Raw genomic sequence first — 14,520 nt, 5'->3', positions numbered from 1 at the left:
AAATAGAAGAATCATTTGCATGTAAAACATAGAAATGCAAAGTCAGTTTCTGTCTAGTTAAGTCTCTCACTGCCAGTCCACTTAAAATTGAATCTTGAATGTTTTTAGCTATGGTAATTGTTTAAATGGATCTTTGACGTCTATATCCGTTAACAGCAGTGAATGAGTTCTTCTCTTTTTGTGCATCCCTGAATACATTTTTGATAGCATTCAATTATTCAGTGGAGTGTCAACTTATCAGTGCAGGCAAATAAAAAATCTATTTATGATTTATGCAAATGCTGAACAAGCCCAATTAAGCTCAAGCTTGTAATAACATTCACGTTATTCAAAGGCATTGTCACCCTTGCAAATTATATATTGGATTGGATGAGATTTTTTTTTTTAATTATTACTATTTCTATATTCCAATGTAATTGCTGTGCCATTTATATTTGTTATCTGGTTGAAATGAAAATGAAATTGTGTTACATTAATTATAATATCAAAAACAGGTGTTTAACTCATTTGGACGGCACATTTGCTTGTAATAAAAAGAATAACAGCTCTATTATTCCCTTTTCTACTTAGGTAGCAATGACAACGGTGGCAGGCTGTTGATTTGAGTCAAAACTCAGAAGTTTAATGTCTTAAAAAAACAGTTTTCGGAATATTGACTTATTCTAGTTGCCACTATGCTATAGCAATAGAAATGTGCATGTGTGGGCTGCACAGCACTGTCAGACTTTGCAGAGACACTACTTCCCATAAGCTGCATCAGGTATTTACCATAATATACATCCTGCACACTCTCTTTTTGTGTTTTACACACAGACACACACACACACACGCACACACACACCACACAACAGAAATTCAAGCCTACACCGCAATAATAGCTCTTAGGCGCACACACACGGATAATGCCCCCATCGTCAGCCGACATGTTAGATAAAGATCGTTCAACATTGACTCGAGTTTGTTTTCAGAACGCCAATCCACATAACGCACACATATGCATAAATATCATATGTCATATATTTGTCTGTTTGCCGGATATACAATGTGCTAGCTACAATAGCAATTTGTGCACAAAAGCAGCCTTAAGAAGACAATTTAAGACGTAAAATTATCCCATTCAAATGTTTGTCACTTCTTTTTTGAACATACAAGACCACTGAGGTATCTTTTAGACTGTTTCACAGGCTCACATGTGAACCGGAGCTCCGCTATGAGTACAATTTATTCATCTGTCCCACAACTGCCAGTCACTGCCAGACAGTTTTGGCAGTGATTCAAATGTTGTGTTTGCATAAATATGCTGCATCACTTTGTGTGTGTGTGTGTGTGTGTGTGTGTGATTCACATTGCTTCCATATTGTACTGGGTGTCATTTAAAGATCCTTATGTGGTAAATGGAACGGACTTATATATCACTTACTACGCCATATGGTGCTTAGAAAAAAAACAAAAAACATTGATGTTGTCTAAATTAAGATCTGAATCACTCTTAACTCATTTATTTCCAAATATATGTTTTTATATAGTTTTAGGCCAAACATTCAACCTCCAGTTCTCTCTCTCTCTCTCTCTCTCTCTCTCTCTCTCTCTCTCTCTTTATGTATATATATATATATATATATATATATATATATATATATATATATATATATATATATATATATATATATATATATATGTATATGTATATGTATATGTATATATATATATATATATATATATGTATATATATGTATATGTATATTTATATTAATAAAAAATGGCAGGTTATAAGTAAATTAAAGTAATAAATCACTGTTGGACCTACAGTAATTGATTACATAAAGTGTAATAATTTATTCCATAAAGTGATTTATTACTTTAGCACATATTTTGGGTTTGTTTTGTTTTCGTTTTCAAGTGTTTGGTTAAAGGGGGGGGGGGCGAAAAATGTCTGGTACTAAATAAAGTACATACTAAAGTAAAAATTTATATTAGTAACTGAGTTCTAAAATAATTGATTACTCTAGGACTCCAATGTGATTTATTACATTGTGTAATCATCAGTACATAAAGAAATTGATTACAGGTAGTTTTGTACTTTTTTTTTTTTTTTTTTGCCTAATACCTCATATTTAAGTTACTGTTTTATTGAGTTGATTTGAGCATGAATAAAGTGGATTGAGGTTATTTGAATTTAAAAATATATCCCAATGTTTATGTAGTTACACCAGTATACTAAAAGTGGTATTGAAAAGGTTCACAAAATTTTAAATTCTGCATTGTCAAACCTATGTGTTAACATATGTGTGGTCGCTTGATATAAATGCCCTATTAAGCAGGTTCATTATTTTTCTAAATATAAACTAATTGTATTAAATGCCCACATTAAAAATAGTGATTGAGAATATAGTGAATTACAAATAAAAGCCTTGAAAGGAATATATTATATTTTATATATTATTTTATATATATATATATATATATATATATATATATATATATATATATATATATATATATATATATATATATATATATATATATATATATATATATATATATATATATATATGATAGAGAAAAGGGATGAAAAATATTCTTTAAATGCTGAAGCACTGAAATATAAGTAATCCTGGACACTTTGGGCTCCTTTTAGGCTAAGTGAATGTTCACATGGATAACAAACTACATACTATATCGGTTTTAATTCTTTTTTCTCCACATTAAAAGGCTGGTCCCCCTTCCTGACCTCACAGCTTGACACAGCCAATTTCCTAAAAGCTTCAGATAAAGTTAATTAACGGACGTGGCACGGTCACATTAGGTGCTGAGGCTTACGTAGATGGCGGGGACCTTCACACAGCTGCACCGTGAGAAACTGATCTATGACTTATTAAAAAGAGTGCTGCTTTTCAGTGACGTGAGTGCACGTGTGCGTTCGACACCATAAACCTACGTCAATTATTTGAGGACGGTCACGCGTTGGACTTCCGTCAGTTTGACTTTCTGAGTCAGTGAAAGACAACAGTTTTACCCTCTCGTTTAACCATTTTCAACTGTTTTATAATCAAATGCACAAGAACTACTGCAATACATGTCGACACCTATGACGTGTTGTGTTATGTGCTATATATTAGGGCCAGACTGATTTTTTTCAAAATATCCAAATATCATCAGAATTTTTTTCCCACCACTTTTGTACATTGTTTTTCCTTTTACACATGAGCACATTGCACCTGAAGAAAAAGTCACGAATTATACTTTCAGCATGATAGAGGTTATAGGTCAAATTAATGGTGAAAAAAACTGAAATGATGCAAATCTATTGTGGAAAAAAAAATCTAAACCAAGTTTTCAAAAATGTTATTATGAGCTATTTTTTTCCTTTGAAGTAATGAAAACAACAACATGTGCTTTCTTCCAGCGGGATGTTTTTCGATGGCAATCACACGTATCTGATCGAACCCGGAGGAGAGGGCGGCGGGAACAACGTAAGTGTTGTCATCTCTTCACACACACGATAAGGAATAATATACCCTGGGATGGGGGATTGGATGGAATTACGAGATTGAAACCAGTCAGCAATTGTCCAGAGGGGATGACTGGACAAAAGTCACTGACACGCACTCCATACGTGAGGCATTGCCTATCTTCCAACAAATTGTGCTCAGTTACAAAGAAGCCTCCTGCTAATGAGATAATTACGATTAAAGGCATTATGGTCAAAAGGGGAGGACGGATCTGAGATCGCCTTGAGACGCACAGAGACTCCGATTGTGTGTGCATGTGTGTCTTTGTATGTGTGTGTCTTCGTTTCCGTTCTAATTAAAATGTCCAGAGGTTTTGTGTGTTCCTACTGATAATGAGCAAAAAGGAGATTAAAAAAAGGTAAGTGACTTTGGCCAGTGCTCATGTCCATACCTAGCCCTTATGACAGATTTAATGGCTGTCCAGGAAACGCTCAAGGTCAGAAGATAAAAGCTGCAAATGAAACACAGTGGAAGGGCAACCAGCGATGAACATCACTGGATGAAAAGAAAAACTAAAAATGAGATGCATTTAGGCATCTGAGGGTTTAATGCAGCAATATAGAAAGAGCTCTCTTCTCCAATATTTACTAGAGACTGAATTATTCAAGTAATCAGAAAGCATGTTTTAATTTGTTGAAGACTAGAGATATGCTCTATCTTAGATCTTGTGCTTTCTCTTTTTCACACAAGCAAAAATTCAACGTCTTAATACTGCGCGCCTAAATTATAGTCACGTCGTGCAAATTGTGAGCTTTAAGAGTCTGCAGGTGTTATTTTACCAGGGCTGGGCATACCTTTGTCCTCAAGAGTGACAGTATATTTAAAACAATCACAGAAGTGTCAGGTAATTTGTAGATGTGGTAAAAATTAGGAAGGTGTTTGTAAAGGTAGTGCTGTCAAGAGAGCTGAAAAAAAGATTTGAATAAGAGCTGTAATTACTTGAACTAATTAATCGCATCAAAACCGAATTCTGAGAAAAATCAGAATCCAGCAGGTGTTCTCAAGTGTAGTTGTGTAAAGAGCTTGCCTATGGCTTGCTTCTTTAGCGTCTTTGTGACTATTGTTAGCCGTGAATGCAGTCGCACCGGAGTGCTTTGCATTTATGAGGTAAGCTAAAACTTGAGCTGCTTCTGTGGTAAGCAAGCTCCTGTTTACAGTGAAAGCAGATCACTGTACCTTTATCAAAGGTGCCCTCAGGGCAATTATTAAAATTAAATTAACTCTCACATGTCCGTTTTCACGCCTTCTTTCCACACCTGAACTTGCTCTCCCACCCATAACAAGAGCCTATCATGTTAATCCACTTCAGGCAGTGAGTGTTTTTTTTTTTATTTTCCACCCCCTAATAACTTAAAAGCAACACAAAGGAAAGAGTATGTTTCGCAACGGTCAAGTCAACCACCAGACCTGAACACGATTGAGCATGCATTTCACTTGAAGAAGAAAAAACTGACCGTAAAATGTCCCAAGCAACAACAAGCAAGATCTGAAGACTGTGAATTTAAGTATCAGTTCCTCTGAGGCTTGATTTGTTTTCAGAAATGCGCGTATGCTGCTTGGAACCACGTTTTAGTTTCTGACGCTCTAAAAGCATCCGCGTTCATGTCGTCGGAGTCACACATCGCTTTTCGTCAGTATCATCGGAAAATTCTGAAGCTGTGAGTCAGTGATGCGCCACCGACTCGACGGTTGTGATGTGCTCTAAAGCCCAAGTAAAATTCACAGCAGGAGAAGGCGTGCTCGCCATATGGTTAATCCATCTGCCCCTTTTCCCCGACTCGGCTACCGTGGCAGAAACCTTCACAAAAAGCTACCGTGTCTTTATACATTGAATTTTCCAGCGGATAACCTCAACATGCTTGCGCATCTTTAAAGCACATTAGCCAGCAGTTAAATAGCAGGTGCACAATGCCAGGTGTTCCCACGGGTAGCCACATTGTGTGATGGTGCGCACTTTGAGGGAAGATGCTGATGAGACTGCTGGCATGCACACGCAAAATACCATATGTTATTATTTTTCGGACAACTCTGCATGCTCAACTGCTCCTCGGAGAACATTTGAGCAGATGCCCTTGCAGTTGGTCAGCTGAAATAGCCAAAAGGATTAGAATGGTTTGATACTCCTTGAACTGAGTTTTTTGTTAAAGTTTCTATGGTATCAAAATCCGGAAAGGTCCTTTCTATGGCAAATTTGCCGAAAGGAAGGAAAAAGATTACTCTTTTACACAACTGTATGTTATGCTTCTAGGCCAGTTGACGTACACGACAAATTTATGGCTGTGGTTGTCTGGAGTTTTTGATATTTGTCAATATTTCTTCATATTTTTTTATTACTGCAATCAAAAAAGAGGCTTCAGGCAGTCGGTTGCCAATTCCAATTGTAATTTACTGTCAAACTAAACATTAAACTAAGAGAATTACGTGTAATTAGAACAATCCTCATACAGTACCATTTGCTATCGGGAGTCCGTTTAGTCCAGTGCCTCCAAAGCCCTCCCCCCAGGAAAAACAAACCATTTTGCCCCCCCCCCCCCCACCCCCCCTCCACACACACACACACACACACACACACACACACACACTTGCTGCAGTGACTATAAATAAGGTCATTATGTATAAAAAAATTAGTAAGTATACCATTTGTTTTCTTATTTAACAATAACCAAAGCAACATAGATAAACAAATGTAACATTTAAAGTGAAAATATGTAAGATTGAGGCAGTTTTTCATTTAAAAAATGAAGACAGTAAATGATTGTAAATTAAAAAAAAAAACTTGCAAATAAATGTGTTCTTAATGACCAACAGTATGTTTTCAACATAATCATAGGTCTAGGTAACATTAAATTACATACATGGGGGTGGCACTCCTCCAAAGGTTGCCATGTTTGTTATAGCTACGGACAGCCGGAGGAGGAGTGTGTATTGCTGCATTTACTTGAAAGCCCCTAAAGTTCCCACGGGCGCATGTGAAACATTACACTTACTCCCTTTAAGCCTAAATGTTAACTTTTAAGCCTGTTCTTTGCGGTCATCCCGCCCCACTATTTAAGAAGGACTGCTTTAGTCTAATGCTAACAATGTAAAACGAAATAGACGAGCTAACAAATTGCATCAGTGTCATTATTTTCCTCTAAGCAATTGATATCTGTGTACAAATATAATATTTTCTAATGCTAATAATTGAAAATGACTTAAACAAACCATAACAAATAGCATGTGTGTATTGGTGCTATAATAACACTTCAAGTTATTGCAACTTCCTTTCCTTTTTGAATGTAAATTGTGAGGTGATAATTGAAAAAAGAAATGGAAAAAGGCGACGGGATGTGGGGGATGGAAATTTCTGCTGGTACCCCGGTGGATTTTGGCGGGGGTTGATGGTAGCAGGTCGTGTCTAAGGGGTGCTTGCTTGGAGTGCCAAGTGTATTTTTTTAAGCTGTTTGGATAATAAGCCTTAAGAGAGCTCTCCTGTGGTCCATTTAGGTTCGCAGAGGCAGCGTGTTACACCTCGTTGCATTATATTCATGAGCCAGCCAGCCAGCAGACTGCATCTTCAGTGAGATGCTGTCTCCCGTGGCAACCCATGCTCCGCCCCCGTTTTTTTTCTTTTTTTCTTTCAGCCCAACAACATATGAAAAGCCATCTGTGTTTTGAGCCTTAATCCCCATTCATTGCACACACCCCGCAGAGTCTGGAGGCCGCGTACGCGCTTCTCGTCGGCAAAGACAAAGAAGGCAGCGGCCGGCCAGCAGTTTGGCATGTGCTGCACTTCTTTGACAAATCCCTTAGTAATCATCGGCCACTGAAGTCGGCGAACATTTAAAAAGGGGCGTTATCAAAGAGGCACACTGTAGCGCTTAATACAGCCGGCTGCTTCATTTAACACGCTCGCTTCACTTCAAAGATGAGACTAAACACCTGGGAGCAAAAAAGCTGTGTTTTAATTAAGTAAGAGCTTAATCGCCTGATGTTGCCCTCCTTTGAGACTGTGTACGGAGATTGATTTTGATCAGATCATAGAGCAGGACAAACACCGGGGACTTCATTATTGGCAGCTCACGGGAGCAAAACAATGTTTGATTGACACTCGCTGAACAAATCTTTAGGGATGCCAAAGCAGTCAAATGAAATCCATTCAATATATATATATATATATATATATATATATATATATATATATATATATATATATATATATATATATATATATATATATAAATATATATATATATATATATATATAATTTTTTTTAGATATATTGAATACCTAGTTTATATTTTATTTATTTTCCTTTTCCATAATATTTTTTCTGTCATTAAAAAATACATTCTGAAAGATGAAAACCAGAAAAAAAAGATTTAAGAACAGGCTCAAGACTTAATTAGCGTAATCACTAATGGTAGTGATTACACGTGTACATTCGTGTACATTCTACCCGGCTTCAACCAAACCAGTTCATTTGGGGCAAGTCATGTATAGTAAAACACAGAATTTCAAATTATGGTTTATGCTTTTTTTTTTTTTTTTTTTAGCTGTATATTTACCTATGGAAGAAACTAGTGTACTTGGGAGTTCGGAGGTCCCTACAAAACATTATTCCGAAAAACAGAAGCTCATCCTGTTTTTCTGAATATTTTTTCCAAAATAATTTTCTATTTTATGGAAAACGTTTGACACAAAATAATTTTTGAATACATTATTTTTATTTTTATTTTTTTTTTAAAATAAGGGACGTTTGTTTCATAAAACAGAATATTAAAAAAAAATCACCAAAACAAAGTCCCAAAATATATTTTTTTAAATGAATACAACACACTTCCGTACAAGGTTACCAAATTAGAAACAACTCTGTATGATGTATTGCAGTTCTACACCATGACAAAACCCAACCCGAATAATGAACATATTGCGGAATGAAGACATAGACACCACACAATCTTAAGGACATTTGTGTTTAATAAGAAACAAAGTGAATGTAGAAAAAGTTTTTTCTTTCACTGACTTCAGTGTATAACAAAATAAGCTCAATAAAAATGTTATACTGTGCTCATACTCACTATAGAAAAACAACATTTGTTTAAGAATTTAAACTTCATAAATTTCTACTTCAGTTTTTCACTACCACATTTCAAGTTGTACATACGTTTCTACAGTATTGTTTCTGTACAGTTAAATGTTCAGATTAGCATTCATAGAGTAACACATTACAGAATACAAAAAAGTTACAAAGGCATTGAAAACTGGCACAATATGTACTCAACATTAGTACTAAAAATTAGTGCATTGTTTTTAAATATCATAGAACAGCGAGTCATGTCATATAGTACACAAATTAGTCTATCCTAACAATTTTAGTAGTGATGACGAGCACCTTCATCTTTAAGTTAGTCCAAGAATATTCAACATTTATTGTAACAGTAGAACATTTGGCATCCAGTGTAAAGGCTTCCAAAGTAGAATTGTATGCGTTTCATGGAATCCATGATGGGTGGAACCTCCAGGGTCAAACACCAGCCATTCTGTGAAAATGTTCAACATTTTTTCAATAATTTTACAACTGCGTAACATAGGATGCTGCACTCATGTTTCATATTTCACAGAGGATTAAAAATCTAAGCCTGTGAGGTTTTGTCTACACATTTGTTGCATTATTTGTTCAAATTATTTGTGTCAACATTGATGATGTTCATAAGCCTGCATTATGCCTAGAATTAAGCGAGCAGATGTAATGTGGTGACAGTAGATCTTAATTGTGTATATAATATTTAGTTTGGCAATAAGCAGCTATTTTGATCAAAAACAATCTGAATGTCTATCTAACCCTTAAAAGTCAATGTAGCACCATTTTTTTTCAAGAAAATTTGGACGGAACTCCAAATGTACACTTTTTCTGGCATGTCTGAAAATAAAGGTTCCAGGATACCAGGAAACCAAGAGATAGTTGGCAAGTCTTCTTAAAACGTGGCTGAAATTTTATTTTAGCATTGTTCTGAGTAAGGCTGAATAATTAATTGAATTTTACTCAACATTGCAATGTAGTAGAGTGCAATTTTCAAATGGCAAAAGCTGGAATTTGAATGAAAAGCTCACCTGCTTCATTCTGGCTGTATCTAATGTAGTAGATCAGTTTATGGCTTGTGTTGAAAAAGAACCTTGAAAAATAATCGCCTATTAAATCATATTCAATATTTAATGAGGAAAAAGAAATCACGATCGGATTACTTGTCAAAATTGTGCAGCCCTAATTATAAGACATACAACAGTGTGTTCGCTAATTTTCCTTCATATCATAAAACAAGTCCAGAACCCTCCACTGGCGCTCACTTTTATGATCAGCAGTTTAACCAGCCTCTTAGAGAGCCAACAAATTAATTTGAGCAAAACCCCACAAAGAGTATAGTATTAATTTAATCTGCGAGGGCGTTTCTTACTGTGTCACCACAGGAATGTCAATCTCAATTGCGGACATCCGTGAGCGGGTGGAGTAGCGGCGGCCGGCATAGCTAGCGGCGTAGCTTTGCGAGGGAGCGTAACTCTGAGATGGCGCGTAACTCTGAGATGGCGCGTAGCTGTAGGCCTGGTTCACTCCCACCTCGGAACCGTAACCATCGGGAGCCGAAATCTGAGACACGTAGACTTGCGGCGGCGCGGGGGCGGCCACGCTTTGGATGTAACCCTGCGCCGGAACGTATTGCTGCGTGTCGATCACCGTGGGAGGGAAGGCCTGAGGCGGCAAGGCCTGAGGAGCGTAAACCGGCGACGGAGGGAATCCGTTGGCCATGAGCGGCTGGGTGGATGCCGAGGCGGGCATATCGGAAAGGGGTAACCAAAAGGGCGAGGGCAACTTCTTACACATGCAGTACCACATGAACATAAGCAGGGCGGCGAGCATCAGCCCCCCGGAGCAGCCGATGGACACGTACGGAGCAAAGCCGTCCGAGAAAATGTCGCTGTATCGCTTGTTGAGCTCCTTGGTGCCGAACAGAAACCAGACGGAGGGGGCGATGGCGACGGCGCCGCCCAGGAAGAGAAACGCGCCCGCCACCAGGTGACAGCCGGCGCTGTTCACCAAGAAGCGGACGGTCTTCATGTCCGGGTCGGGCTTGTCGGAGCAGCAGCAGGTTTTACACATGCCGGCCATGCACAACAGCAAAGCCAGAGATCCGAAGGCCAGACCCGCTGGCACGCAGAACTGGAGCAGCCTCAGGTCTAGCTGGTCCACTTTGGAGTACCACTGCAAAGCATGCGACCATGATTACAACTTAGAACTCTGGTTGCTGGATTCAAAACCGAGACCCCACCCAACCCCAAAATGCACCTTGTGACAAATGGAAACATAATCACTGTCGCAATTTACAGTCCCCTCTAGCACCAATTTATAATACGAGTTCAGTTCGAATACAGGTGTCAAACTCAAGGCCCGGGAGCGAGATTCGGCCCGCCACATCATTTTGCGTGGCCCGCGAAAATCATAACTTTACCTTTCCGTCTATAAAAATATGATTCTAATATAATTATAATGCGAGAAAGATCATAATTTCAACTATGGATGTTGGATACCACAAAGACCCTCGGTCAATGTTGTTTTTGTTGGTTAACTGTTTGTCGGCATGGCAACAGTTTTGCTCAAATTCACAAACCGTTTTTTGACATAATGAAAGCCTACATCTCTTTGGAGCACAAATGCCAGTTTTGGGAAATATGAAATGCACCAATTCACACGAGTATTCACTGATACAGAGTACTGATACCTGTATTACTTTTGATATGTTCAATTTTATTTAACACAGTGACAACATATTAAAATAAAACCCTTGATTTCTGACTTGATTTCGAGATATGATTCGCCAGTGTCAGACTTACTTGATTTCTTTGCCTTAAGTATCAGTGTGGCTGGTATCGGCAGCATCATTAAGTACTTTATACCAGCCTAACAATAATACCATACATAATATAATAATACATAATAATAATAACATACATCCCCATCCCTAATTAAAAAAAAAGACATGATCCAACAGACGTACCTCTGCGTCATAGTAGTAACATCCTGAGTATCCATCCTGCTTGACGCACTTGGTCCACAGCCCATCGTATACGCTGATGTTCTTGGCGTTACGATTGAATGTGACCAGTCGGGTTACACGCCACTGAGGGACTAACGCAGCCACGGCCAAGCCGGCCACGGACACAAAGGCGATGAAGAAGGCAAAGGCGTTAGTGGCGTGGATGTCCCTGCACGACATTGTGTTTGGACTTGACAAGTGCTGCAGCCAAGGAAAATGTGCCTGTTGAAGAAATATTACATTTTATCAAACACTCAATAGTGGTCAGAACAAATAGGAAAAAAACCCAACAAAAGTGATTTCATAATTTGCTCTATTTCCAGCCACCTTGTTAGTGGAAGCAGTCCATGTCAATGGGACACGTTTAAAAAAAACCTCCCATAATAAACTTGAATTAATTTATAAAATCAACTCATTGCTTTGTCCTACATCACCTGATGAGAAAATAACACTCTAATGAAGTAAGCCACAGGCTGACCTAACTTTGTGCCCCCCTCTTGTATTCCTATTCACTGTAGTGTAGTTGACCTAATATCAAGCGCCCCCGAGACAATGCTCTCATTTTATTAGCAAACAGTAACAAGGACTCTGTGGTAGAGGCTGCTGGGAAAGTGCAGCAGCACCAACAGAACAAATCACTATCAAATATGCTTAGAACTATGATCCATTCTTTTTAGTTTTTTTTTTTTTAAGCAGCGGATGCTCTTTGTGTATCAGAATTGTGGAAATTCCTTCAAATTCAATATTTTTTCCCCTTGCATTCAACTAATTTCATAATATCTAATTAATTCAAATTATGCAGCAACACAAAATATGCTGTTCAAACCAAAATATGTTTTAGATTTAAACTCAATGTAGGGACCTACTGTATTTCCCACAAGATGACAGCTTTGAACATCCTGTGATCAGGACTGACTTTCATTTAACAATTATGCGTTTTCAAGTTAAAACCAGGATTTTCTAGGGCTCTTAAATGGATTAAGAAAATTCGAATTAGAAGGCGTTTCCAAACTTTTGACTGGTGGTGCTACAGCACCTGCCACGAAAAGAGGAAGTTAAAGTTACGTTTTAAAACAAATTGAAATTGCCCTCCAATTCCAACGTCTGACAGCGTTCTTGTTTCATTTTCAGAAAGACACATTATAGATTTAATTGTTTATCAAAATGACATTTGTGAATTTATAACGTTGCACTTGTCCACATACAAGATCGTTGAAAATCACATTCGCTGTTGTCCTCCGATTCGCAACTTTGTCATAGTGTGGCAATTATATTTGCCTTCAATACACACAAAAAAGAAAAGGTTATGGATGTATGTAAATTTCATCAAATTGTAAATAGAAGCGTTTACGGTACGGTGACGTAGTTTAAAAGACTTAATTTTATTCGAATGTAACGCTCACGTCCGCCCATTTGCTAACGGGTTAGCACCGTAGCAACTTGTTGAGTACTCTACACTTGAAAATCTCTGATGCTAAACACAGTCGCGATCGACAGTAAAGTACATTACAACAACTCAACTCGTACCTTGTTCTTTAGGAGCCGCGTTGTGTTTACGTCGAAGGTTGCGGCATGTCAGATCGACTCATTTTGAATCATCAAAGCCGATCAGAGTATGTGTTGTTGAAGTGTAGTAGCTAGCATTAGCCTTTAGAGGCGTAAACAAACAGGATGCTGGGTTGATACTTATTTTGCCCACAATTTTGTCTTGCAGGAGACTTACACTGACCGAAGACTTATTACGTAATTTTGTTCGACGTCACCACGATGTACATGGCAGGCTGATGTACCGCTGTACCGAATTTTTTCGTTATGGATGTTAACACATGGCATAGGAATACACTAATATTAGCTGCCTGTAATTTAGACATTTGTGATATGCATTCGTAATTAGACGGCATGCTACTACTGTTCTAATGCGTTTTTTGCTTACTTTAATTTTTCAAACTCCGGTGTTAAAACATGTTGATGTAACGAGAAAATGATCACGTCAATTATGGTTTTGATCATTTGACTGAGTGAGATCTTGAGGACTTTATAAGAGGGGAGAAAAACTGGGGTGGAAGAGTGGTAAGCACATCCTCGTTAAAGAGGTCTTGGGTTCGATTTCAGCTTCTGCCTTCCTGTCAAGACTTTGCATGTTCTCCCCGTGCCTGCATAATTTTTTTTCCAGGCACTCCAGTTTAGAAGATGAATGACAGGTAAACTTTGACATTGTAAATTAGGTGTGTTGCGAGTGTGAATGGTTGTTTGTCTCTGTGCGTCCTGCGTTTGACGTAACCCACCTATTTCCCGGAAATAGCTAGAATAGGCTACAGCGTGCCAGTGACCCTTGTGAGATTTAGCAGTTAAGAAAATAAAGTGGGAAAACAGGGACAACAGTAACATGGAAGTATATAAAACAGGGCACGTTAGCTATGATGATGCAACAAATTCGGATATATGCATAACATTCTCATAACATGGCCTTATTAAAGAAAATTGATATTCTTGGCTGTTGAATGCATTGTCTTGTGTCAGCCCAAAAACCATCTGGGTTTAGTTATTGTCTAATCTGCAACGCGCATACATAGTTATATTTTTTTATTTGATTTTTTTCTGTTTTTAACTTTACATAATTTGGAGGGTTTGCATTGTTAGCGCAGCTATGGAAGCACTTTTTATAGCATGTCCTATCTTTCCTCATAGAAAGATAGATGGAGCGGATTGACAAAGTAGCGTCATTAATACGGAATACGTACCTTTCATGGAAGGGAGGGATTATACATACAGTATTTCTGGGTTCAAAAGAAATTCCTGATGTACATAAAAGAGTTGAAAGGGAGTGAATGACATCTTGACATGAAAACGGTCAGTTTTGATATGTAGACTAAGGGAATGGAAGTCAATAAAAACAGTTTATTCACAGATAATAGGCAGAGACTTGGGATGAACAAAG

General features: G+C 37.8%; 2 protein-coding genes across 9 annotated transcripts in view; one reads left to right on the top strand and one right to left on the bottom strand.

The window, feature by feature from the left end:
* The window catches only part of LOC148425320 (disintegrin and metalloproteinase domain-containing protein 22-like), a 64,798-nt gene that overhangs the window by 26,403 nt on the left and 23,875 nt on the right, over positions 1-14,520 (top strand). For all 7 annotated transcript variants that reach the window (XM_088409614.1, XM_088409612.1, XM_088409613.1 and 4 more), the window contains one exon: positions 3,407-3,473. In XM_088409614.1, coding sequence (XP_088265740.1) covers positions 3,407-3,473 — 67 coding nt within the window. The remainder of the gene's footprint in view (positions 1-3,406; positions 3,474-14,520) is intronic.
* Positions 8,455-13,250, bottom strand: LOC148425322 (claudin-12-like). Of its 2 annotated transcripts, XM_088409618.1 has the most exons (4): positions 13,110-13,250; positions 11,544-11,804; positions 9,948-10,750; positions 8,455-9,035 (listed from the first exon to the last, which is right to left on the bottom strand). In XM_088409618.1, the coding sequence occupies exons 2-4, from the start codon at positions 11,760-11,762 to the stop codon at positions 9,020-9,022; spliced, it is 1,038 nt and encodes a 345-aa protein (XP_088265744.1). In that variant the 5' UTR covers positions 11,763-11,804; positions 13,110-13,250; the 3' UTR covers positions 8,455-9,019. The 2 variants fall into 2 exon arrangements, with proteins under 2 accessions (XP_088265744.1, XP_088265745.1); XM_088409619.1 differs by having other exon boundaries at positions 8,455-10,750.

Source organism: Hippichthys cyanospilos, chromosome 3 (assembly GCF_059441005.1).
Source record: "Hippichthys cyanospilos isolate Australia breed blue-spotted pipefish chromosome 3, RoL_Hcya_1.0, whole genome shotgun sequence".
Lineage (NCBI taxonomy): Eukaryota > Metazoa > Chordata > Actinopteri > Syngnathiformes > Syngnathidae > Hippichthys > Hippichthys cyanospilos.
Note: the sequence above shows the minus strand (reverse complement) of the source record. Positions and strands in the feature narration are given on the sequence as shown.

Bases quoted from the DNA above. Each gene is read 5' to 3' on its own strand.
- LOC148425322 (XM_088409618.1), bottom strand. From the start codon at position 11,762: ATGTCGTGCAGGGACATCCACGCCACTAACGCCTTTGCCTTCTTCATC. The intron at 10,751-11,543 runs GTACGTCTGTTG...CATGCTTTGCAG, and splicing joins GTTACTACTATGACGCAGAG to TGGTACTCCAAAGTGGACCA.